At 41.8% G+C, this 27,997-nt stretch overlaps 1 protein-coding gene across 1 annotated transcript; it reads left to right on the top strand.

Moving 5' to 3' along the window:
- Positions 1-155: 155 nt before the first annotated feature.
- On the top strand, positions 156-27,997 carry homer2 (homer scaffold protein 2). Its single transcript, XM_028402766.1, has 9 exons — positions 156-609; positions 10,466-10,622; positions 17,557-17,688; positions 17,918-18,010; positions 18,740-18,879; positions 21,859-22,015; positions 22,403-22,513; positions 24,610-24,690; positions 26,129-27,997. Exons 1-9 carry the CDS (start codon positions 605-607, stop codon positions 26,315-26,317), a joined length of 1,065 nt encoding a protein of 354 aa, XP_028258567.1. The 5' UTR covers positions 156-604; the 3' UTR covers positions 26,318-27,997.

The raw sequence follows: 27,997 nt of genomic DNA, 5'->3' as shown, positions 1-27,997 counted from the left end.
TGTTTAGATAATTTATTTCCTGCTAAATCATTTATTGGTTCCAAGCGACTGTTGTGGTCTAAAAGTCCGCCTGAAACCGCAGACACCGCAACCACCGCAGCACAAGCTAAAAAAAAAATAGTGTGGGTGGCTGAGAGAAGCAGGTGGAATCCGCTCCGTGTCGCTGCTGCTGCCCTTCACACGAAACACAATCCCGTTGGGGAGGAAAACTCCGCGCAGAGAGCAGGCAGGGGAACGCAAACATTAACTTAATTCATCAGCGGCGATTGTTTGAGGACAGCGAGGGAGAGAAGGCATTTCTGAGTGGGATTTACTCCACACTATTGCGCGTTTCAAGAGGAAAAAGAAACGAGGAAAGCCATAAAAACTTCTGATTGAACGGGAATCTTCTGTGACACTGAGCCTGACAACCCGGGGAATCGAGTTTACGAAGAAGTGCTCTCATATTTCACTTGTCTGTCAGCAGCAAGAGGACTTGTTCGAGGCTGGCTGAACTCTTTGGACCACTAATCATCTGTGGACTTTGATCGCGCTTTAAAACACATTTACCTGCGGCCAATATAACCTACAGATAAAAACGGAGTTGTGCCTCAAGTCCGCTGCAATGGGGTGAGTAATCCAGAAAGCGCTGCCCTTCAGAGCGCCTCTCATGACACCTGCTCTGACTGAAACGTTATGTGGCAAAATACGGCAAAAAAATACCTCTACAGCTGTCCAGCACACGTCAAGACTTTCTAATAATGTTATTATTACTGTCACTGCTCTCATGCTCTTGTCTGTGCGTAGCGAAGACTCTTCATTTACTATTTTTAATGGGAATTAAAAATTAGGGAATTCTCCCTGGACTGTGCTTTCAGTGAAATATTCCAACTGAATATGTGAAAACGTCACTCTTATTATCATTTTATGTCTTATACATTTCCTTATCTGATAAGGTTATGATATGAATGTGTCAGAATCAACACTGCCCACTAATAAGGAGCGATGGTACTTGTGGGAGTGTGTTGGTGTGTGTGTGTATGTGTGTGTGTTATCCACAGGGCTTGAGGTAATAGTGTGTAGTTCACTGGGAACAGTACATTATTTTGCCTCCATAGTCTGCTGTGGTGATAGTGTTGACTCTGGTTCAATGCCATACATATGAAATCAACAACTCTTAATATAATTCTGAATTATCTGTCGGATTACGCTGTTATTGACGTTGGTAAACACCAGTAATGGAAGTTCAGTGTGTTATTTCAGAAGCAGCATTATTTATGTCAGAGTGGATGATACCATTTGCGACTTGTTTTGCAAACTGTAAAAGCAAGAGCCCGATAAGCAGCATTACTGTGGAGTTATTAAGTGAAAGTGACACCCAGTGTTACCACCGTGCATGTTGAGTATACATGCTGTTTTTTTTTTAATGTGTAAGAAACCAGTTCAACAGACCTGACTCCCTCCTGGGAGTTTGTACTCACCGGACCGGTTTTTAAAGTAGCTGCCAGTGTTGTGTCATGAAACTGGCCCAGTGGACCAGCAGCCTGGCAGCAGCCTGGCAGCCAGGCTGAGATGGAAAGTCACACCTATACTGATGGAGACACAGCTAGGAGTTTCCTCTTTCTGGTTCCCTGGTTTCAGCTGGTGCCAAACTGTAGTATCATTTCACAGCTGAAGCTGGAAACTCAAAGCTTTTAAGGAGAAATTTCATCTATCCACCCATTTTTACAAACAAACAAACAAACTGGCAGGATTTGTTTAAGCTTGCAGCTAATGTTTACTTTTAATTTCTACTATCTTCAGAGCATTTTTTCAGTAATCAATGCCTTGTTTGTTGTGTAAATATGTATAAAACTCTCCATCACAATTTGGCAAAGCCCACAGTGACATCTTAAAACATCTTGTTTTGTTGGACCAGCAGTCCAAAACACAAATATGGGACTTAGAACTGTATTCTCTGAGAGCCCAAAACCAGCAAATATGAGAGGTTTTTAGCATTTGATGACGAGATGTTCATAATTGTTTTCTTTTATTTCTATGAACAGTGATTGGAGGTAATTATTATACTGGCACATTATATGAATGGGTTAGTTTGTTTAAGTTGTTAATTGGAGGCAAAGAAAATCAGCTGATAATCAAAAAGCTGGAAGCAGCCTATTTTGTTGACAATCAATTTTCTATTATTACTAATCCACAACGAGCAGACATTTTAATTATTGTTTAATCTGCAGTTTGTTGTTGTTGGTTGCGTGGCGTTTAATTTTAGAATTAAGTTTACAGAAATGCTGATAATGTTGTCCTTATGAAGTTGTTTTAGGACGATGAAGATTAAGCATTTGATTTGTTTATACTAGGAAACAGTAACATCAGAAGAGCTCAAACATCTCAAGATTGAGTTCATGTTAATGCTTAATTGTGTAATAACATCCTGGTAATGATGGAGTGTGTCCTGCCCTTGGTGGTCAATCAATGGCTAAGTGTGTGTGTGTTGACTACAGGAATTATAGATCATTTGTCATGTTTTTGTTGGATTTAAGTCCTTTCTTTCTCTGAAGCCCTTGGCTCTTAAATGCAGTTATAGATTAACTGTACGTCTCACACAGACACACACCTTCACACTCTCAGTCACTCCTTGTCACTTTATTTCTGCAGGTCTTTGATCTGTCACTGCCCTCTTGACCGTGAGACAATCGGTGTTTGATCCTGTCATTTCCATTTGATTTATCCAGTACATCTTAGACACTTCTACGTTGTGTAGCATGCACAGTCTTTTTAATCTAGGTTTAAAGTGACAGTGGGACAGAAAGTGATGGTAATTATATTTTTAAGTACAGTTTTGCAGCTTAAGGGCTGCATCTCTGGAATTATTCCCAAATCAAGCTCAGATTTCCTGAAAGCTCCTTCCCACTCAATAAGCGGCCACACAGACAGCAATGCAATCAGCATATTGCTATTTAAAGTAAGCCATGCTGGGAGCAGCCCTAACACATGGATAGATGATAATCTCCTGGCTGGCCAGTGAATGACATCTAAAGGCTTAACACTCATTGATTAGGCTGTGTGACATGTGACGTGGCAGCGGCTCTCTTGGCTGTCCAGACAGAAGAGTGGATTGTCAGCCTAATCGGGACTGTGTGGCTGGAGTAGAAGGGCGTAGAGGTGTAGTGGAGGAACAGAAGCAGGTCTCACTGATAAAGAATTGTGTGTAAATGAAAGGGGACAGACTGGCGACGGATTGGACGTCTACTCACCAGATGGTTGAAGCCTAGGAGGCCATCTGCTGCCATGCTGTGCTACTGTGGAGACTTCCTTACTTCCTTTTCTATGAGCACTCAGATTAAGTTGGACTCTGTGTGCTACACCTCAGCGTGGTGGAGGGGAGGGGGTGCGGCCCTGCCGTGGTTACTAGTTTGAATCCGACCTGCTGTTTGGGTTGGATGGCACACCGGTGCCAGAAAATAGCTTTAATTATGAAGGTCACCTTTTGGTGATGGCAGCTATAACAAAATGAAAAAAGAGAAGAAAATGGCATCAACAAAAAAAGAATATGACCAAAATAATCAAACTAATGATTATTTAATGTGTAATTAGCTGGGACCTACTTTCCTGATTAGTTACAGAACTTGCTGGACAGTTGTAAACGTGTTGTAGGACAAACTTAAGTGTTATCAGTGCAAAACTTTGCTGCAGCGTTCTGTTTTCAGATCAAACTTGATCATTACCTGCATTATTCTTCATGTTAGTGATTCCACTCGCTGCTCAGGTATTCTGTGGAGCGAAGAGTATCAGAAATGATCATAATGCTGATGAAAACAAATCACACTGCAACAGTCTGAAGAAGATACCAGCTGTCATTGCTCTTTACAAACTTTTAAATACCGTACTCCAATTTCTTCCACAGTCAGCAGGAAAGTAGCAGTTCACGTTATTACATGCAGGGTTTCGAGGGCAAACCTGTCCTCCTTTGACCTTCTGACATCATTAGCAGAGCGGCAGGTTTATTGCAATGAAAGCCCAGGTGGTGGGGTAGTGATGAACCCACACAGTTTGCCTCTCATGCCTGCTTTGCTCATTCATACAGACAAAACGCTGCTCCCACTAATAAGGCAGCTCCGCTCTGCAGCAGGCCTCGCAGGTCAAAATGATGGAGAGCCTTAACTGTGTTCATCTGATATATGAGCAGGATCACACGGGCTAATGAGAATTCAGGTTATTAAAATCCGGTATTTTACCTTCATAAATGCTTTCTGCTTGCCATTTTCATGTTGTCAGGGTTACCTGAGGTGCTCACATTGTGACGTAGAGGGGAGTTTCCTGCACACAAGAAGAAAATGTTGCACTGTTCCACTGAAAAACCAATAATGACTAACGTGAGGAAGGATATGTAGTCTAATGTGGTGCTCTGCTCCTTATTTTTTGACAAGAGACCATGTAGGTCGGCATTTTGTGAATTCTACTAGGAATAAAATCATCTTTTGTGAGCCTGGTGATTGCCTTACTCGTCTAGGAAACCTGTCGTGAAAGTGACACAAAAGCACTGGAAGCTGTTGAATAATATGCCCACAGCTTTTACTTAATTCAGGCTAACAGTCATCTGTTGCTCCTGAAGTTGGGTCATTTGTAGTACATGTTCTCATCAGACAATAATATTGTGCACTAAAACTATGATTCAAAGTGGTACATTTTAAGGGGCCGATGGCCTCATGAAAACTGGCAGAAAGACTAATGAAAATGTCCTTTTATAGCTGTACTTGGAGACGTACTCAGTAGTTTCTGAATGTACAGTCGACTGGTTTAAGACGCATCACCCACTTCACACTCCAAACTTGGTGTCAAACCCAGATATTGTGTGTTGTGGCTATCTGTCTGACCCATTTAGTGAGAGGCGTGACACCTTTGTAACAATACTGCAGTTTTACTGAGCAGCAAGTCTGCAGCTTATCTCTTTTTACATAAAATAATCTATCTACATACACTCCATATATTTGCCTATTCAGTTATGGCATAGTGTTCATTAAAGAACATTATTAACATAATGAATCACATCAGATGGTAAGTTAATACTTTAGCTGTATTTTATTTGCATTTTTTGCGAGTTTTGGAGTGTTTGGATATGTTGGACTCTTATGTAGATACAGTAGCTAGCACTTAATTCATGTTAGCAGATTAGCAAACATTAGCTCGTGTTGCAGCACTTTTGGCATCAAGCGAGACTGTCATGCTTTAAGATGGAGTTAGATTTGTATTTTATGCAATCTTGCATTTTCAGAAGCCTGTAGCCTGAAGGCAACATGGAAAAAAAGTTAAGGAAAGCTATGCAAAGCATTTATCATCAGATTATTGCATTAATGTATGTAAGTAAGGAATCCAGTGCACACATGCTGTTGAGACTGTTGATTTCTGTTGAACAGGCCAAACAGCCTGTTAGAGTTTTGACAGTGAATTCATCTCCGCTCGACCTCAAATAGCCAAATCACTTAAATGATGGATAGGTAGATGCCCATGACTGATAAGTGAAGGTTGTTGAGAATGAAGCTTGAGTGGATTCTTAAACTAAGGAATGTGGACAAGGCTGTTTTCTCACTTACTTGTTTAGTGCAGGTGTAGCAGAACACAAAGTCAACATGACTGTGAGCCCTCACATTAAAATCACCATCCAAAGCCTTTTAGTCAAAGATAGAAGCTGCCTGCTGTTTTTCACACTTCCTCTCAGGACGCAGTGTCATCCTGCATCATCTTAAAGTGTCGTCTTTAAAGCAGCACGATAAGCCTCCTCTTAGCAAACTTCTATAAAGTATGGCTATTAGGTAACACCGTTTCAGACAGACTGAGACAGGCAGACAGACTTGTCTATGGGTGCCTGTGTTTTTATGATTCATTAAATGTAGGACTTTTTCATATTCATATGTCAAACGCAGCGCTTTCCCCCCACAACACTTGGTCTCCAGGCTGTAAGCACATTTCTTCGTTTTTAATTTATTCTTTTCCTGGAACACAACACGACTGCTGCATCATCAGTGTGTATGAGCCTGAGGTGGGTTGTGTCGGTGTAGGTAAGGCACAGACAGTGCAGACTAACTGAGATCCCCTCCCCACCCCCCATCCTTGCCCCCACACAGAAACACACACACACCTGTAAATTATTCAAAGCACCAGATGGGGACAGAGAGCACCTGACAGTCAGCGGGACAAAGAATTCTGTGGTCATAAAGTCCCAAACGTTGTCTCTCTCTCTCTCTTTTTTGTTTAATCCTGTAAAATCAATCAACCTAATGCTTTTGATCTGGGAAAAGCAGTTGAGTGGATTCCAGCAGCATATGAGTGTGTTCAGCTGTGGCCTTTCACTCGTCTTCCCCGTGCCAGTGTGAGCTGGCTTGAGACGCTGCCACAGCAAAGGTCAGCCTGTGTGTGTATGTGAAGCAACAACAGTGATCTGTATAATGGGTTTTGTTGTTTCCAAAGCAGATGAAGACTGAGATTAGGCTTAAAGGGGACAGTGAATTTATTAGGCTTTCATTTCTGTGAGAACCATAATCCCAATGGAAGTATAAGCTTTATTAGCTCATGAATATTTGCTGTCTGCCTGTATCACTCATACCTCCATGTAGTGCAGTGAAGTGGTACTGCCCTGAATGTCCAGTTGCAGTAAAGCTCTAAAACAACAATAGCTCCATCAGTACCATATTGATGAAAAGTCTAGTCATACCAGAGAAGACGTGTCTCAGCTAGCTGTGTCTGGATTTATTTTAGTGAGTTTGCTAAAATATGCTTGGAGATTATTTGGATTAAGGTTTATTTTCCCTAAGCAAATCCCTGCGCTCTAAAAATTGCAATATTTATAATGGTTCTTGTGCATGAATGGTTTATTTGCCGCACCAAGCACCAAGAGTGGCCCTGCCGCCGTGTCCTGCTCAGCACCCTTGAACACACCGCTCATATTTAGTTGAACCCCTTCATTAGATGACAGTGAATGGCAGGTCAAGAAGCTAGAGAGTGTGTTTGAGCCTACTGTTTTCCTTCTCTCCTAGAGTAGCGGATACACGTGACTATGGGCAACAAACAGAAACCACTGGACATTATTACATTACTGTTATGAACAAAGGGCCTACACATCCTCACATTCAGTTGATTTTCACTCATTCCACTCATGTTTTGACCAGAGGGCCAGGACAACACATCTGGCTGCATGGCTGCTGTGATCTGTTTGTAGTACTGCTGTACAAGTGTATAAACAGACCGCCTCACCAGGAAAACACAAGGTCGATGTAACAGTCCTTGAAAACAGAACATTTGAGCGTATTTCTCTGGCTGCATCCATTTGTGTCTGTGGGGATTGCATTACAAAGAGCGGTTTTCTTTGTAAAGTGTGTTAAACATTATGAATTTGTGTGTTTTAAGATCTTTACCTAACCCCTTACACCTGTTTTAAATGTCTAACCTTAACCACTTTATGCTAAATCTAGCTGCTAGTTACCTGAGTGAAAGTCCACCGCTTTGGATGCCCATCCACTGTCCCATTCCCACCTCTGTAGTCAGATTTTTGCAGCTTTATTGGTCCCATGTTAAGATATCGGTGCGCCAATGTATGTTCTATTAACACAAAGGTAACATAATGGGGTATGTCAGGAAAATACGTCCAAACCTTTTGTTAGCAGAAATGTAACCATGAGTCGTATCTGGCGGGTGTATTATCAAACAAATGTGGCTTTTTGTAGTTTGTGTGTGAGGACACACATATGTGATGTGTTTCCAAAATGCTAACAGTGCCTCATTATTTTTTGTAGGAGCTTTAAATGGGGTCTAAAACTGAGTCCAAAATACAGGATCAGTCAATTTTGTGAACATATTTATTATGGCACAGGGCTTTCTGTCATGTTACAAAGACATGTGGAGTGAATTGCACAGTGCTTTTCAATGTAACTCAGGACCCAAAGGCATCAATGCGTTTTCATGGAAGAGCTCTTCAGATGGTTGAACAGCGCGTGAAATCCCCTCCCCCCTCTCTGCTCCAACATCAGCACTGACGGGCTACAGCCAGACATTTCTTCCTATTCCCAAACTGACAGGCTTTTCTCCACCACACGTCCATTTTTGTGCAACAGTTTATCTGTCCTAAAACTTTTTTTAAAGCTTTCTTTTCTTGACACAATTACTTCTGTCACTTGTCACTTTTTGTATATACAGCCATGCATGGTGCTGTGAATGCCTTTGAGGGAGGGATTGTTCAGAAGTGTGTTCTTCTGTTCCTGGCGTCTCGCTCCTCTCTGTGATTGCATTAAAACTTTTTGCTGTCAGATGTAATTGGATGACCCCTGGAAGATGAGGAAAGCATGTTTTCAAGGGGGAAAAAGATCATGCTAACAAAAAACCCAATGAATTATTCTGTAAACCAACAAGACACCAATGAGACACTTTTCCAAGTAGGCTGTGAAGAAGAATCTAAAATATGCCGTCACTTCACATTTTGATTTCCATCAAGATAAGTTCGACTCCCCCGTATTCTTCATCCACATCCATTATTAAGTTCTTGAGGTGTCCTCTGATCCCATTCTTTCACCCACTCCACTTAATTATTCCTCGCTCTTGGAAATTTATAGAGGAGCATTTCAACCACCTGCACTCACCTTTTGAAATGAGAACCTTCAGCGGATAATTTATACCTGCTGGATCCAGTCCCTACAGAGAAGTCCTGCACTGCATTTTGTTTTCCACTTTCAGCAATGGCACCCCTTCATCCAAACAGCATGTGTTGGGTACACAGCATCCCTTCTGATATGCTTGGACATTAAGTGTCCTTTTAACCTGACTGTTAGTGTTAAATCTGAAGAAGGCAGAGCCAGGTCTTTAAACTGTCCACCACCACTTTTCTGCAAGTTTGTTCATTAATCAAAACATAACAAAAACTGGAAAAAAAGCCAAGCATGTCACCTCTACAGGCATTAAAGGGACATCTTATCTCGTGTCATCAAAGCTGTCTGTAAATAAATGTAGAAATTGGAGCTAGATGACCAAAACAAATCAAGAAACGACACTGAAACTGGTAACACCCAGAATGCATTAGGCTTTTTGGCTTGTTTGTTTCTTCAACGCTGAGGTGTGAGCAGCACAAGAGTGCAATAACTCTTCCTCTACTGGGATTCCTCTGCATTGTCCTCTTTTCATGGAAGAAGCCTTGACACTTGTCTGTTAGGCATTAGATTGAAGTTAGGCATGGCAGGCATACATATCTGGGTGTTTAATCCACGTCTCAGCATGTGATTGTGGAGGCCTAGGTGTAAAGTGGGTAAACATTAGCCAAACTATACCAGACAAGATGAAGTATAAAAGAAAACATAGAAGGAATAGAAGATGATTTTCAAGTTTAAATTCCTCAGCCAGCCTTTGTGTGGATGGGTGTGTTGGTACAAGTGTCAGAGAGGAAGGATAAACAGAGACAGACACAGAGAGAGAAGTCTCTGTGGGTGTCAGAAAGAGGAGGAGCATCTCCACCAGTCTGTAGTCATTCAGGTTTAACAGGCAGTCTGATCCTGCTCCTTCATCCTCATGATGATGCTCTTCTGAATCACAGGGCAGGGAGCAGATTACCACACCAACCCAAGGATTATTGGCAGGATTGCAAACTTCTCTCCACTTCATAGTTATTGTCAAAGGAGGTTAATTCTGAAGGGATTGGAAATAATTTGGATTGAGCGTCAATGGCTTTTAATCAAATAAAAAGACCAGACATGGCACTAAAATCAGAGACCGTCAACTTGAGTCAGCTCATAAATAGTGTCTAAAAATGATCACCCATGACTCAGAGAGCAGCTCAACAAAGCTTTTATGTGCTAATCATTTCCATGATGGGTGGAAGTCATGTTAACACAATAGTTCCCAGTGCAACTGTAGTGGGCTCTTTAAAGACAAGCTTAATTTTGGGGTTTTTATTGAAAACATGTTAAAGTAAATGGAAAGAGAAGCGATGTGAAGTCATTCTTTCTGTGTGTGTTTAATATTTGTTTGAAAGCTTTGCTTTTTTAATGGGACATTTTAAAGTGTTTTATTACATTCTTTTGTTTGTCTATACTTGTGTGGTAACAGTCAGCCAATTGTGTGAAGTATATTCGCTGCATTGTAGAAATCTCTCGTTGGACAATAGATGCAAGTGTATAAACACACAAAGTGTCTCACACAAACAACTAGATGTATGTGTTACTGACACCTATGGGAGGGAAGAGTGGTGTTGATGCGATAATGGCTTTGGGTTGCTATGAGGATTTGGGGTTTGTATTACATTATCACTGGCCTGTCTGCGTTCAGGGTCTCTGGGGACACAGCACACACACACACACACCATCTCTGCAGGCTGTTTTGTGTTTGCAGTGTGAATTAATATTTGTGTGTGTGTTTGGTTAAACGTTCTAAACACAGGCTTGTTTATCAGTATATCTTTAGGTTGATATTGTGTATTATCCTAATGCGCCTCTAATGTTCCTCTGTTCTGCAGGGAGCAGCCGATCTATACCACCAGGGCCCATGTCTTCCAAATCGACCCATCCACTAAGAAAAACTGGGTTCCTGCCAGCAAACAGGCCGTCACCGTCTCCTATTTTTACGACAGCACACGCAACAGCTATCGCATCATCAGCGTGGATGGATCCAAGGTAGGTGTGTGTGTGTGTGTGTGTGTGTGTGTGTGTGTGAGACAATATCAGGAAGGTATGAACATTTATCTCCTCTTGGGAGACAAAAAAGGAAAAGCACTCAAAGCTTGAACTGAACAAAGGGAATTGTCAAGCATATTAATGTTACACTGGCTGCTCCCATTGATAAACACCAATCTAATATGAGGCCATTTAATATTTCTCTCATTCATTTATATTTAATGTGGATTCCTTGAGCATTAATTCTCAAGCTCTCCTTCTCTCCATTGTATCAGAGAGAATCGGTGTCTGCAGCTGATATCTCCAAACGTCTGTAACTCACGCCAAAACAATATGAATACTTGATTTTTGGAGTAAACTGGCCTGTTTAATTTGGTGTGAATTAAAATTGGCCAGTGCAATGTGTGTAAACAGTGTGCTAGAAGACTAACACCTGAAATCAGTGTGTGTGTGTGTGTGTCACATCAGCAAGGATCCTCTCCAGCAAATGAACAAGAGTAGCCGAGAGCTTCATACCTGTTGAGTCACAATGAAACTTATTTGTATTTTACTGTCATCATACAACACAGTAAAACAGCTTTGTTGTTGTTGTTGTTTTTCAGTCTCTGTCCCCCAGCATCCCCACCATGCCCTCAGTGCAATAGTCTCAGTCATATGAGTCTGCATATGTTCTTTTCCTCTGTTAACTGAAAGAGTGGATTATGCGTTTCCATGGCAATCAGTCTCCTCTCAGTGTGAAAACTGCAGGAGCATTATGACGGCAATATTCCCCTGCTGACACCGTCAGGCAGTCACCCTTGTTCACACCATCTTAAATCACATCACTTTACCTGCAGAGCTGATTGAGGGACTGAATGGATTGACAGTCATTTTGGACCTGTTTTATGTTAGAGCTGCAGTTCTCTGTTTGGGTGAAGGGAGTGTGGAGCTACCAACAGCTGAGGGGTGGGTCTCACAGGAGCTCGGCAGTCATATGTAAATGTAGAGTACCCACCCGGCATTTTCTGCTGAACACTAATAAACATATATGTAAAGCAAGAACTTTTCTGACACAAATCTCATAGCAACAATAAAAACAATTGTGAGATTTGACCCTTTGTTTCTCTTAGCCTATGTAGCAGGTAAAAAGGCACTGTTACAAACTGCTAAAATCAGTGTGTTTTAAAAGCTCTGAATCACACTAGAAAAAGCAGGTGAATCAGTTTCTCTTTACATTAGTCCACCATCTGTGATGCTTTCGGGTGTGTGATGATTTTTATTCTCTGTTGTGCTGCTGCTTTCTTTCACTTTCAGTCAGTAAAAGTGATAAAAGACATCTTTTCACAACAATAGCTCTCATACAAATGTTTGCATCTTGTGCATTTATGCAGCCTGTATTGTAAAACTGTTAACGTTTGATGGGACAGACCAATGTAACATTAAAATGTGCTTTTAGAGAGAATTTATGCATTACGGCATTATTGCCTCTTCTCCTGCAAAACAATGAGGAGTTAAGCTGTGTTAGCTTTAGAAGATTGCTCTTTCCACAGAGGCAGGAATATAATCAGTTATGTCATCAAGTAGCACTTATGGAGCTAAAGGAATGACAACAGCTGAAGTTAGATTACTGTAGATGGACTTTAAATCTGCTGCTTCATAATACACATGATGATATTTCTTGGTATTTCAGACTAAGATCATACTTGTATGATGCATTCTTAAGGCCAGGAGTCCTCTCACTGCTCTCCCACTCCTGTCACCCTCTCCTCCCTCCTGCCTCTCCACTCTCTCCTGTTACCTTAACAGTATGTGTCATACAATCTCTGCGGGCATAGTGAGGGATGTATGAATAAGAATGTATTAAATGTTATCTCGACCACTCCTGCAGATTTAGATTTTTATCCTCGTTTCCAGATAATTTAAGTCAAAGCGACGTCTGTATAAGCACAGCGAAGAATTGTTGAGTCATATCAAGTGGATGTTAAATATAGTTCCTAGTTTGTACACTAGCTGCAAGGGAGACAGGTCTGTCTAGAAGAATAGTCTTTGCCGCTGCGCACACTAAGTGTGACAGACCGTCAGCTTACATTCGTCTACCCGTGATGGCTGGGCAACTCGCTGATGATGATATATCATGTAGAGGAGCATATCAGCACTTTTGGCTCCTGCTCACCCTGACACGTCGGGCTTCTCATGCAGCCATGTGAAGAATCTGAGTGCTGACGAGTTTTTCTTGCTGTACTTTATGAATTATTCCAAACATGGGAACTTTCCTAGATAAGATAAAACACTTTTTTGCCCTGTCTTTTCTCTCTTACATCTCTTTAACTACCTGTTTTTCTGCCTCTCCCACAGCTTGGCAATAACCACACTTAACATTTCAGCTCATGTATTGTTTGCTGGTTAGCTACAAGATGAATTTCTGCTGACTCATTTATAATAGTGAACTGTTGGTGGGTCGGCCCAGTTGTGGGCATGCACACACTGTATTCACGTGGTTTGTTGATAGCAAATGAACAGTCACTTATTAAAAATGCTACACTGGAGGGCAGAAAAATAACCAGGCATTATGATCTGAGGGGCTTTGACAAGGACGAATGGTGATGGGTGAATGGCTGGATTGCAGCGAGACGGCAGGCTTTCTTCTATGGTCTGATCCCAACGAGCTACTGGAGAAAAGATTGCTAAAAATCTTTATACAGGTGGCTGTAAAAGGTGCTCCACCGGCCCATACTGGTGGTTGGAAGGCCCATTCTGCTCTATGCCCTCTGCCAAAAGATGGTACACAAGGGTCAGAGCTTTCATCACCATTGAGTAATGCAGGGTGTGCTCTGAATGCTCTATATGGCTTTGGAGTGCGACGCTGCTTGTGACCTGAGTTATGTGCTGTGTTGGCTCACCTTTAAAAATTTAACCTGCTCAAAGTACACTCAAACACAAAGTTTTGTTCTCCACTCAAGAAAGAAATGTTATATCCACTGAGGGCACAGGGGACACGTACACTTTGCCCTTCAGTTTCCAATATGTTTTGGTGAGTCACTAAAATCAAGCTATAGCAGGTGTTTTGTTGTGTGCCCAGCTGTCATGAGGGAGAATGCACTGGGCTGTTGTAAGTCCCAAAACAATTATCCATTAGGATTATGGTGCAATCACACCAAGCCTGAAACCTCAGCAAATTCTGTATTGTAAACAGTGACTGGGACAACAAATAATAACTTTTGCCAGTCGCTGCTCGTCATCTGCCGACTGTAAAGACTTAAGAAAGCCTGAACTTCTTGCTCACTGTAAAGCTGTATTACATTTGACTGAAACAGCAAATACGTTGTCTATCACTCTTTAGCTGGAATTACAATTCTGTGTAGGTGTTCTCTTATTGATTATTCCAACTTCCTGTCAGCACAACAGATTTTATCAGGGTTTCATGCCCTTAATTTGACCTCCCTCCTCTCTTTGGAAACCAAATGTGCGTCATTGCCCTCGCAGCGTGCTGTGTTTTTTTTTTGCAGTCCTCTGTGTATGTGGAGGTGAAATGCATCTGGTCATTAAAGCAGTTGGCAGACACACAAAATAATGTAACATTTCTTCCTGTGTATCACACCTCTGCTTTTTCCATGTTGCTGTCCAGTTTGACGAGTGTATGTGGTGGCCATGGTGTCTGTCTGTTGCCAGTTTTTGCTGTGCATTCTTGCTGTCCATTTGAAAAATACTATATATATTTTAGAAAATAGACTTTTTGCTGTTCTGGATTTAAAAGTAGCCCTAGGACATTTCTTTAGCTATCTAGATGGCTAAGACATTTCAAATGTATTATCTTAAAAAATACCGCCACCCCAGCCATGACAAAATCTTCTGGTATGTGGCGCTTGACAAGCGATCACTGCTCCTTCCCTACCAGATCCTCCTCTCCCATGTTCTACATCTCCTATGAGACTTACTGACTCTGCAGATTCTGTGCACCCTCTTTCTCCTATAACCTCCTGGCTGTCTCCAACTCTCCCTCAGGCCATTAGCCGGCCGAGCCTCACTCTGTGCCTCCTGTGCCACTTGATCCGCAGCCTAGCTCACCATTCTTACAGCTGCCAGCGTCACTCAAACCCCCCCCCACCACGATCACAACCTCCCACTCTCTTATTCGCTTGCTCACTCAGTCGTACACTCATACATGCCAACATACAGTCGCAGGGCCCACGAAGACGGGGGAGGTAATCCCGTATGTTGACTTACAGATAATTAACATGGATTACACATTGTTCCAGCAATGTCTGCTCATGTATCTGTGGGCGTCCAGACATTATAATGGATTCACAAACAAGACACAATGTTCAGTTTGGTACTTTTGTGAATTAACTAATTAAAAAAAACAGTGACATTTTGTTATTGTTTTTTTTTAAAGGTCATTCATCCTTTTTAATATTAACTTTCTTTCTGTAGTTTCAGTTAGTTTCAGTGGTGTTAAGTTGATCCTGCTGGTCATTATCCTATTCACCTATCCTATACACACCACAGATGCGGCTGTTAGTTACGGTACTTAAAAATACTCTCCTAGATGCATTTTTCCAATTGCAGTCATTGTTGTGGGAAGATTTTGTATTTTTCATATGTAATATGAAATTATTACAAGTCCAATACTCTGGGGGTCTGTCAGTTCTGAAGAACAGACTGCTATGAATTTAAACTAATTAGGTTAGTTTTAAAATAAGAGAAATGTGTTGATAGATTGATGAAAATGCAACGATTTATACATTTTAATTAGGAAACCGTCCCCTTTATCGTGAGTTCTCTGGGTTAAACAGTATGTTTATTTAATTCTTTCCTTCTTTTTCACCTCATCCAGCAGTGACGTCCCAGTTTTTCCACAATAATCATTAAAGTTTCATCTTATCGTAACACTTCTCTTTGAGCCGGCACAATGAGCCCTGTTAAATATTCACTCCTCTGCTTCAGAGTGTTGTTCAGGCTTTGCCCAGGTTCCTGTTCTAGGGGAAATTGGGTCACCTTTGTTTAGATGAAGCTTCTGAAAGCGTGATGATTTTAAAATCAGATTAGCTCCACCTTGGTGAATTGCCATACGTCTTACAGACCCTAGATGAGGGAATGCTGCCTGGAGTTTAATTGTTTACAGTATGACATTTCTTTGTGCGTACATGCAGTGGTCTTTCTCTGTAGGAGCCATTAGCATGTGAAAGGGACTGAGCATCTCGGAGGGTGCTGATGGCGTGCTAATGTCCTGCATTCTGATGTTTTTTTGGGTCTCAGCGTCCAGTAATGATGCAGCATAAAGTGTTTCAACACCTCAGCTACTGAAAAGATGGAGAGGGAGACAGTGGGGGCGTAGAAAAAGACACAAGTCTGTCAGCAATTTAAATTCTCGAATCCTGTGTTCAGAGCCATGTTGCTATGAAACAAGGGCTGCACTGTGATTAAACTGTCTTCTATTGTTTCTTAATTGTTGGGGTAATTTGCATGTGCTGTTTTTAAGTTTGGGTATATCTTGATAGTGACAGCGGGGATGGTGTATATGCAGCATAGTAAATCAGAGCTGTTTACATCCAGCTGCACATAGACATGTCTGTATTTACAGTGATGCAGTAAACACACAATCAGTGAAGTCTGGTCAGGCTGAGAGAGTTTTAGTGTCTCTCTTGGTTTCTTCTGTCACTGCCTCACGCAACGGGTACAAGTTTAGACTGCAGCAAATGTTTTCTAGCATCTGATTTGCTGCATAGCTACAACAGGTGAACGTGCACTGTGGCAAATATAGTGTCTGTAATTTGACTGCTTAGAGGTCAGTGGGTCAGCTGTCAGCACTGCAGTGTGTGTGTGTGTGTCTTTTATTGGTCATTGGAGCAAAATGCTCAGTATGAATTTTTTAGATGTTGTTCTCTTATGCACATGAATAATCCCACCAATCATCTCAAACCAAAACTATGAGCGCAGCTAATTGATGTTTCTTTTGAGTTGTCTGGTTCAGCTTATCAGACTTTAGTATTGTGTTGACCCAGCTAAGATGCAAGATGACTATAGTATATGTTAACGGTATATGCAAATGTGGACATTTACATATCTTGTTTTCCTGGATCATCATAAGAGCTGTATGCTAAAGCTTGTATGATGATCGTATGGCATCTTCTGCCTTTTTAACAGTGTTATATCCATTTTATTTATCACAATGTGTGAGCTAGGGCTTGGCATTTGGCACAAAAAAAAATCCTAAAACCATCTATAATTGGTCTCATTTACTTTACAAAAATCTTGTGGTGAGGTTGTTCAGTTACATGCTCGCTAACTTTTCAGGTCAGGTCTTGTTAATGCCACTGTTTCATATGTTATTTTTAATGAGGAATCCAATGGCCTGAAAACATGTCATACCTTTTTGTGGGGCTGACAGTTTTGAGATAACTGCATTGTATATAAAGATGCACAAATATATTACTTAACTGAAGAGCACCTTATGAAATCTTAAGGCTCTAGCCGTGGCAGTGATTGACATCTCCTAACTTCTGGGTAATTCCAATTTGGGCAAATATAGCAGATAGCAAAAGTGATGACACCCACTGCCATAATATAATAATGAAAAGATAAAAGACTCTGGTGTAAACAGGAATGATGTGCAACACTGTGGAAGGGTTACTTGTGTTGTTTTGTAGCGAGGCACAACATGCACATGAATATGTTTTTGTCAAAGGCATCATCCAGAGGAAAATAAATGAAAAATACTGCAGTTATAATTAAACTTGTCTGCGTGGGCTTCTTAGGGATCCTTCAGTATGAATGCAGCATTGTCCTTCACTAAATTAAAGTGCCTGTTCATCATGAGTGCAGCTGCTGGAACTCCTTCTGTAATATGTCTCAGCTCAACACAATGCAAGACAATTGCACCAGTAGTCTGTATGCTTTACTTGCAATGATCTTTAATAGGCCAAAGAAGTAATGATGGGCCATATTGTCTCAACAGGTGATCATCAACAGCACAATCACACCCAACATGACATTCACCAAGACATCACAGAAGTTCGGCCAGTGGGCAGACAGCAGGGCCAACACCGTGTTCGGACTGGGCTTCTCTTCAGAGCAGCAGCTGGCAAAGGTGAGAGGGAAGATTTCTGTAGCAACACATGGAGACGGTGCACAGTGTGTTATTAGCTGAGCATTAGATGGAAAATTGAGGCAATCGGAAGAGGATTTAAGGGAATACCTGATTCCTTATCAGCAGACAATTGGCTCAGTGACTTTTCAAGTCTTCCAAAGATGAACCAGTGTCTGCTTGTGTTCCCTTTTAATAACCACAGCTGTTCTCACATCTCTCATATTTTTAGTTTGCTGATAAGTTCCAGGAGGTAAAAGAAGCAGCCAAGCTAGCGCGGGATAAATCCCAAGAGAAGGTGGATACGTTGAGTAATCACTCCCAGGTAAGTTATGTCTGCTGTCTGAGGAAATGACTCAGTCTTACACCTCTGCTGTCCACCTGTGTCCTCCACAGAGAATTAAACATTTCAGTTCGGCACACTTGGTTTCACGAACAGCACAGTGTACAGATTCAGTGTTTATAAATGGCCTCTTACATGATTAAGGAACTTTAAAGTTAGATGTATCTCATGTTGAATAGTGTATCAGCGCAACGGGGCTCATTCAGAGTCATTATGAATGAGAGGTCAAAGGTTAATGCTAAGACACTAGACATGTGTCACAACAATGACGAGGATAAGGAAACTAGCGAGTACACACACACACGTTATTAGTTCTACACTGTGTTTCTGCTGGTATGTTAGTAGCATTGATGGAGGTTCATCCAGCAGTCACCACTCAGTCACCCTCTGCCAGGCCTGCTCTCTGCTTGCTCTGCTTCCAGATGGTGGGAATCAGACTGAGCCCTGAGACACACAAAGCTGTTCGGCCATATGACATGATAAATTCTGGCAACAGTTTCTCCTCGCCCCTCCGCTGTCACAGCTGACGTGTCCGGGCTGTTTGCAGCTTTTTCACCACAATCAGCCCAGGGCCTTTTTCCACAGCAAAAGCAAGATTTATGAGACACATTTCAGTATTTGAACTCCTCTGACCTTTTAGAAAGCTGCAGGTAAGCTGCGAGCACAGTCTGAAAGCTGCCCTGAAACACTCCCACTCTGTCCCCCTGTCAGGAATCTGGACGTGAGACACCGTCAGCCAACCAGGCGTCCAGCATTAACGGGACAGATGATGAGAAAATTTCACATGTCGGTCCGGAGGCCGCTCTGCTGAAGAGCGAGAACGAACGTCTCAAAACTGCAGTGGAACAGAGGTGAGCGTTCCTGTCATGGGAACATTTTAATGTGTTTCTGCCTTGCTGATGAAATCCAGTTTTTATGTTTATTCATTATTAGCCGTTAGCCTCATGCTGCACAACAGAGAGATTAAAGCAGCATCTCATCTCAGGCGGTTTTTTTTTCCCGAATCATAAAATTTTCCTCACCTAATTAAAACTATGCTCTTTGAATTATTTATTGTCTTTAATTATGCTTGAAAAATATTTACCAAACAGCATGGCTGTGTTCCAGTGATCATACTTTCACCTTATTTAGTTAAAAGAAAACATCCAACTTCTGACTTCCTGTTTCAACAAAAAGTTAAATGATGCTCTCAGTTTAGTTTGGAAGGATTTGCCTGTCCTGCCCTTAACACCTGACCTCATCGGCCTTCTTTATATTCAACAAATGCTGGATAGTGAACCAGGCTGGGTGACCACATAATTTGCTCATATAGTGTAACATGTGAATGAAGTCTATCAAACGTATCAAGATATTCTACAGGCAGTGTGATTTTCTGACTATTCTGATCCATGTGGTGCTCCACATGATACACTGTGTTCATTTTGTCATAACACAAGTTTAGTTTATCTACAATATTTCACATGTGTGAACAACGGTCAAAGGCCAGGTTCGAACAATATGTGTCTCTTGGCTCACACTGCATGCATGTGGCAGAACATACATTCTGAGGATGGCTGTCGTCTGTGCTACAAGTAGATGTATGTTATCCAGAATGCTGCTGGGAATAGATTGTGCAGACTGTTTGCTTGTGTAGTATGTGAATTTTAACAGGGTAGTGTTGTTTCAAATTGGACAAAGCAAGTTGTGCACTCACTGGAAATTATGATGGCAACATTTGGCCAGTTTATCTACCAAGCTAATGCCACTAAGTGACACTTTTTTGCAGTGTTAGATCACTGCTTCATTAACCTTTTAAACAATTTGCTTCTATCCAGTAACAGCATACTGGTTCTACAGCTGCATCTTAGATGCTATTTTCACACATTTGAAAACTTGTTGGTTGCCCATTCTGCTTTGTAGCCAAGGTGGCAGCTCTTGAGTGTGAGATGTGTCCATCATGGCACTTTTCTCTGTGCACCTGCCATTGTCCATATTCAAAATAGCAACTATAAATACCACAGCACACATTTTGAGATAAGGGGGGTGTCCATTTGCATCATTCTGACCCCCAGGTAAACATCAGGTTTATACTATGTACCATTACAACAACATTGTGCTATAAAACATAGTTCCTTTCTCATACATTTTTCTCATTTGCAACAGTCTCAAGTAAATTAAACAAAAATGTGCACACTGCCGCACCAAACTGTGCTCAGGTGTTGATTTTTTTGTCCCTTGTAGCTGTGACGATGTCACATCTGAAGAGCTCAAAAATGAATCCGATTTAATCTGAACAGTGAAGCCAGCTCTGCTCCACCATTTGGTTGCCTGGCCTTTTATAATCCAGACAGAGTATATAAATCAGTAATTGAATGAAACACCAGATGTAGTTCCAGATGGGATTAAAATTACCTCAGGGTGCCGGAGTCAACTAGAAGTACAGTGAATAAATGTAGCCAGGATTTGTGCAAAAAAAAAAAAACATATTGGATCCAGATGGGAGGGGAAAAAAGACCAATTAAGAAGCAAAATGTACACACAAGAAAATAAGAATTAACATCTGCAAGAGGCTTAATTTGACAGAATCAGTGCTTCCCAGTAATTTCATGAGCTGATGTATAATTGTGCTTCGTTAGAAGGTTCCTGAACAGGTCAGTGACATCTGATGCTGATTGTAAAGAGCGCTGCTGGTGTCATTACACAGCATTAAACATATACAGCTGTATACAGTGAAGCATACAATTATGGAGACTGAGGCCAAGAGTGATTATTACATTTGTGCCTTAACACTGAAACGGTGAACACAGCCTCCACCTGCATTAACCTACTCATGCAGTGGTCAGAGACCAGAGAAATCCCATTGTTAAAATCCTGACCCCTGAGCCTCTTCTTCATCTTGGTGAGGTAGTTTAAAGGTGCCAAATCAGGAGAATAAGTTAGTTAAGTTCCATAATTCTGGATGGCAGCCACTGTGGACTGTGAGTGGTGAAGGAGAGCTGCTCATCTGCTGTGTCAATTGTTTCCTGTGTAAAAACCAGCGTTCTAGGATTAGATTTAAATCCAGCAACCCACTTCTTCATTATTTCTTTCACTAATGTTGCCACTGTGTTCTCATGGACCTCCTTAGGTGATTATTTCTGGACACCATGAAAGCAGAGGCCTCCTCTAAAGCTGATTTTCTCATAGTGCAGCTTTCAGATGTCAAATCAAAACAGAAACAGTTTGTTTTTGTGTATTTTACCAGCAACCTATCCATCAGCCCTAAAGTGTATGGTTTCTTCCTTCATGTCAGTTACTACAGTTCTTCCTGGTATATATATATTTTTTAACAACCTTCCTTGATCCGGTTCCTTTTTTGTTTTGTTTTTTTCCTCATACCTTTGCGATGCTTTGAAATTTCGTTATGTGGAAAAGTGTCACAGCAGTGGAACAGCTGAGGACTGCAGAATGCTGCAGTGCAAGTCTGTCCACATTTGATGGAGAGTAGAACACGTCAACTCAGCCATGCATACGGAAGGGAACAGCGATGCATACTAAATATACATCAGAACCTCTCCAACCTTATTGATAAGACAGAAACACACACTCTGTGGCATGCAAAGATGACGAAGAGTACGTTGGTATTCACCAGGCCTACGGCTTATTAGACCTGTGAGAGTTTTCCTACGCCCTCCTTTGTTCTACTCTAAATACTTCCTGACTGTGTGATGTACATCACAGCTAATTAAATAGTTATAACTAGACAGATTCTGTAGTTTTGTGTGTGTCATGCCAGTAGGCACATTTTAGCATTTTAACACTAAATTCCTCATAACTCCCCTCCTGCATCTCCTCTGTTTTCTATCTTGCAGCAACACTAACGCCAAGAAGTGGGAAACGGAGCTTCAGACTTTAAGAGAAAATAATGCCAGGCTGGTGGATGCACTGCAGGAGTCTTCAGCTAATGTAGAGAGCTGGAAGAAACAGCTTAGTGCCTGCAAGGAGGAGAGTGACTCGCTCAGGGAAAAGGTAATGCACTCATGCACCATTCCTGAAGGGAAGTAACATAGTGTCCACACACATTGATCGTGCTGGCAGGTAACAGCTGAGGGAAACAGCTGCTGTTTCTGTAAAAGGATCTGATTTTTGGTAATGTAATGTAACTTCCTGGAGCTTCACTGTTGTACTGTGTATTTCATCAGCCTGTGTGTGGTCCTGCACTAAAGTCTTTTTAGTTTCATAATCAATGTGGGCTGTTTGTGCAGCTGGCCTGGTGTTGCAGTGATGCTCTTAATTTTAGTACATGCTTTAGGTGTTATGCTTTAAATCCAGTAAATGTCTGTTGGACAAACACAAAGATGTTCTGTCATCTTGCTCATCACTGATCATTGTTTTTTGGTCCATTCTGTTTTTCAGATTGCAGAATTAGAAGCCCAGTGTAATGAAGCCAACCAGGAGAAGCAGAAAAACGCCCAGCTCAGCGTTCGAGTGCAGGAGCTGGAGGCTGAGCTGCAGGACAAAGAACAGGTGAGGCGTTTGTCTTCAGAGCTGTGCTTTCAGCACCAGTTTGTAAAACCAGATTTACAACAAATATATATATATAAATAGTATATAACCCTTACGAATCACTGACTCCCTTTCATCAAAGAAATCACAGCTCACAGGCTTGCTCTCCTCCCCTTCGCCTTCTTGTGAAGGTCCAGTGCCACTTCTCTCCCTCAGGAGGTGATTATGCCTTTGTAGGAAATGACCAGTTTTGTTGCGGGATCTTGTGGGTTGCATCTAAATGAGTCGTTTTATTTTTTTCCCCCAGCAACCTTTATACTGCCCTTTTGCTTCAGTTTTTGTTACAGTAACTTTCTGTGCTGTAATTTTAGTAACTTACTTGATAATTGTCCCATTTATGTACTGATGCCCTCCACGTGAAAACTGAGCAGCTGGAAATGTTGGCACAAATACCACAACCAGCACTTACAGTATGTCTACCTTATTTATCCATAATCTCACCTAGTTGTCTGTCAGCTCAGTGCAGCCTAATGATGCCATTATTGTGAGTTTCCCCTTTAATAGCATGAATAGGAGACACAAATAAGTCAAACAAATTCATAGAAGGAGGGAATACAGTAAAGCTCCGAATAGTTAACAAATAGGTCCAGATGTATTCTGTCCATCTTGCTAGGCTTCAAAACTATTTTCTTGTAGCCAAACAACAGCCAGTCGGTAACCTGCAAGGATCTGCTATCAGCTGGAAAGGCGTTTCTAGGTGTGAGGATAGTCCCTGTGAAACCAGCAAGAAGCCACCTGACTGGGTGAAATGAGCCCATGACAGACTGTGTAAGGTTAATAAATCAAGGTCTACACTTTTAGTGCTGTAAATCAAATCAGACCCCGGAGCTGACTGGATCGACAGCAATGTTTTGGTTTTTCCAATTATATTGCAGTAATTGTGTTTATTTATACATAAAAGAATGTTCAATAATGTCCCTAAGCTGCTACTAGAGAAATTGCATATTAGCCTGTCAGTGTGCAAAAGTGTTTACACTTAATTTCTGTAAGATCACACACACATCTGACCTGTGCAGGGCTGCTGTGACTGGCAGAGATGAAGGAGTACAAAGGCTGAGAGTTACAACAGGCAATCCAATGAAAACAGATTTTGCTTGAAAAACATTTGATGATATGGTTCTTGATATTAGCTGCTAATTAGTTGACATGGATCATATCACATACTGTACAGTGCAGAGTGATTCACATTAAAAGGTGGCAAGCTTCACAAGTAACTCTAATCTTAGTGGTCTATGTGAAATTTAATTGAGTTCATTCTGGTTACAAAACACTGATACTTCCGTCCTGTGTGCGGGCTCACTTGGAGTGCTTGAGGTAAAACACTGTCTGGGATATTCTACTTTCACCGCCCGGCAGCCTGTGTATTAATAGACCATATATATCTTTCCTTCGAGTGCAGTGCATCTTACACAACAACAGGAAGGGAAGTAGTTCACGGAGCTGGAGCTGTTCTTGAAAGATTACAAGCAAAGAATCACATCCTCTGGGAGCTTCCACTCGTCTGCATATCAGCCATAACGCTCCAAACTCTGACCGAGATGCCCGCAGAAAGAAGTCCCTTTGCTGGCAGAGCACTGATGCTGATGCAGACGACCCCACAGACACTCATCCCCGCAGTGACTCACCCGCCTCTAGAAATCCTAACCCCCACCAATTAAAAACGTGCCTATGAATTATTAAGTATTCACTGTGGTGTTGACCCCTCCGCTGGCCAGTCGTGAACTAACAGAACAAAGCTGCTGCAGGTGACTACAAAAGGCTGAAGCAATTACTGCTTGGCACGGAAGTGCTGAAACGATAACGGATGCTGTGAACCTGTGGAGTGCGTGGTGTGTTTGTGGCTCGAAGCAGCAGAGGGATGAGATGATCCGAGTGATACTAGATGTTTAAATAAGACACAACATGTAAGCACAGGGCAGAAAAGCGGAATCAAGGCAACATCTTCTGCACTTATTCTGCTTTGTAATTTTCCTGTTAAGTTTCCTTAACATTTCATCATAAACACTCAACACGATTTGAAGCATTATCGTGTTATTACGCTTTTTTTATTTTCCCAGGAGCTGGAGAACCTGAGGAAGCAAGCAGAGATAATCCCTCAGCTCATGACGGAGTGCGAGAGCATCACCGCAAAACTGCAGGTACACATTTCTCTCAGGTGTGATTCGGGGGTATAAAGGCTCGGCAGAGAGCTGTGTGGACCTTGAGCACACGTGAGAGGAGGACACGACGGCTGTCACAGCGAGCTTACACAGATGCTTTCAGACAGAGGTACAGAATGAGAGTTCCTATTCATCGTTCTGCCTGAGGCCTGGTGACACAACATTCCTATCACGTGTCTCACTAACACACATTGTAGTCATTGTATCTATTAATAAAGGTCCCCGGTACAGCACAGAGTGGATTATTGCTGCTTTGAAAAGCTTTTTTTTTTTTTTCCTCGTCTGTAAAACAGAGATACAACATCTCTGTCACGGCTTATTAGTTTCCTGGTGGTTCAGATTGGATCTTTTTTTGCAAACAAAACAGATAAAGTTGCTCGAGAGCATTAATGGCCTGGTTTTAAAACTGCTCTGTCTGTGTGTGTGGGTCGTGAGAAACACTGGGAGCGACGCATGTACACCCCATGTCGTCTTTAGAACAAAGGGCACCTGTTCTTCAAAGCTGATCCTGCATTGAGTAATATCAGACTTTCTGTAAAACCTGAAGTGTCAGGCTGGGTGAATGACTGTGTCTTGTGCCAGTGCCAAGTCTGACATGAGCTGCATTGATATTGACGCTCTTTTCATCCTGTGCTGAATGACTCAGAGCAGCATTTTATCACCCAAGCTGTCATGCATGTGCTGCCTTTCAGCTCAGCCGTGGAAGAGAATAAAACCAACAGTGGCATGCCTGAAGTTCTTGTGCTCGGCTGCCTGCTTTGTTTCTACAACAGCCAGCTGGATAATTGACAGTAACAACAGAAATGGCTGAAGCAGGAGTTTATCTAACCAGCTATCCAAACTGAGAGGAAGCATACACAAAGGGATTTCTCACATACCTGTGATCTATTCATGAAGCCTAGAACTGAGTCAGTGTTCATTTAGATAGAAAAGATGACAAAAATCACCTTCTGACCACCTTTTAATAACATTCATTTGATTCTTTTCCACCTCTGCACTTGAGATCATGGCTCCGCTCTATTTAAAGACGACACCCAATGTGAAGCTTGAGTTTCAAGAGTCAGCTGGAGGATACAGTCATGCAGGCCCAACACGCATTTAGCACTCCTATTTTAAACCCCTCCCTTCAATGGTATCTTCAGCATTAATGTGTCACTCGTGTCGCCTACTAGTCTGAAACACTTTCCTTTCATTCGAACACATGCAAAATGTGCACCGACATCATGTAAAAATGATACTCAGAACTTTTCCTGTACCTGCACAGAAGAGTTTTTTGCAGCTTTTCTTTGGTTTGGCGGTTCTGCTAGGACAAAAGAACACACTTGTTCTGATACATCTAACGCTCCTACTTCCTTTTAGATTTACACCAATTTGACATCTTTGCTGTTACGTAACGGTATGTTTTTTTCTTCCACAGGCTGCAGAGACGAAGAACAAAGAACTGGAGGGGAGGATAGACGGTCTTCAGCTGGACATAGACGACAGTCGACAAAAGCAGGGAAACATGAAGGGCGAGCTGAAGAAGTTCATGGATATTCTGGATGGAAAGATAGACGAGCTGCATGAGTTCAGGCAGGGGCTCTCCAAACTAGGTGTTGATAACTGAGAAAAGTGTCACTGAGCTGAGAGGGTCAGAGGTAAGGTGCGAAGGTTTCACTACAGTACGTCTTCAGGGCAGAAACTATGTGGCACCTACTCCCCCAAAGGCGATGTGCACTCCTGAAACTATCAGCTTTGGCTTCTAATAAACACTACCTTGTGAGAAAGATGTTTGGCAGAGGGAGACTGGCAGACTAAAAAAAAGGAGGAAAGCCAGTGTGCTTCACCAAATGGCTCCATTTTGTACACTGGCAATGTGAAACTAAATCAAGAGTCACACTTTGAGCTTACTTACCCATTTTTGTGGGGGGGGGTGGCGGGGCGGGGGGAGGCTTTAAAAAGCTGGTGGAGGGTTTTTAGATTCTGTCCATCTGTCTTTTTTTTTTTTTCTCTTCCTGACGGCTGCAACACCTCTACACAGGCTGTCTGAACGTAGAGTAGTACGGGGGACTCAAAAGGGCTAACATGAACAGCACACGAAGACAATGCTGTTCAGCATCACTCAAGTAATAATTGGTGTTAATCCATGTGGCCCGCTTGGAGAATTAGAGATCTTTCTCCAGACTGTCCTCGCTGTTGCCTCTTGTCTATCTCAGGTGTGTTAGAAGACAGTTTGTACTCATTAGACTATATGCACATAACATGACAAATGGCCGTGACACAAAGTGCCTCCAGGTAAACCTGCCTGGCAAGGAGAACTGGCCAAGAGATGACCATCACCATAATAACCACTTATTTTTTTTCAAAAACCTGAAGACAAATAAACATCCTCACTAGTAAAATTAGAAGAAATACAACAAAGATGCTAACACCATGAGAAACTTGAGGGACAAGACGGGTGTTTGCATAAAAACGGCTCTTAGACGGGACTTCAGCAGGACTTCATCAACTCTCTCGTGGGTGTTTTCAGTAAACAGTCTTTTTGATTATATTTGCATACAGATGGAAAACGCTTGTCTCAGGAGCTTTCCTTACAGAAACATCCAAAAATACCAATAATACGATTCCCTAGTTTTGCCATGAGTGTAGTTTAGTGTTTAAAGGACGTTTGTGTGTGAAATACTATTGTTGTACACAGATGTGTCTCCAAGGTTGTTGATGTGCTTCCTACACACCAGTTTTTGTTATGGTGGTGGTTATGTTTGGGCGAGGGGACTTGGTGCTGCTTGATGGGTGGAAAAGTGTACTTCACTGTACTTCACGGTTGGTGGCATGGGCCTTTTCACTAAAAACCCCGTCAGAGTCTTGGTTTTTATACATGTATTTATTTGTTTTTTTTGCTGCCTCTCTGTGACTTTTACCAAGTAAAACCAACCTTAACATAATGTCTCTACAGATGTACAATAATATATTAAATAATACCAAACTGTCAGGATTCAGAGGTTTTATAGGTGAGGATTTGTTTTCTGCTGCTGTTGGGAATCTTTGAAATCAAAGGCACCTGCTGTCGTGGGCATATTTACTCTGTAATAATCTGTCTATATTTTTCATCACTGTTTGATCTTGTCATAAGATTGAGATATCTAATGGAGGGACTTTTTGCTTCTTGTTCTATGTTCACCTGAAATTACACCTGACAGATGATCCTTCCTTTGAACCAATGCCTCTTGTGCACTTTTGTGATTCCTGTTCAATATTGTACAATAGAACTGACAATTGGTAAAATTTAGTTTAATTACAAAGCTGA

Source organism: Parambassis ranga, chromosome 3 (assembly GCF_900634625.1).
Source record: "Parambassis ranga chromosome 3, fParRan2.1, whole genome shotgun sequence".
NCBI lineage: Eukaryota > Metazoa > Chordata > Actinopteri > Ambassidae > Parambassis > Parambassis ranga.
Note: the sequence above shows the minus strand (reverse complement) of the source record. Positions and strands in the feature narration are given on the sequence as shown.

Coding starts and splice junctions, on each gene's coding strand:
- homer2 (XM_028402766.1), top strand. Junction 22,514..24,609: donor AGCTGCAGGACAAAGAACAG/GTGAGGCGTTTG, acceptor TTATTTTCCCAG/GAGCTGGAGAACCTGAGGAA. Junction 24,691..26,128: donor GCATCACCGCAAAACTGCAG/GTACACATTTCT, acceptor TTTCTTCCACAG/GCTGCAGAGACGAAGAACAA.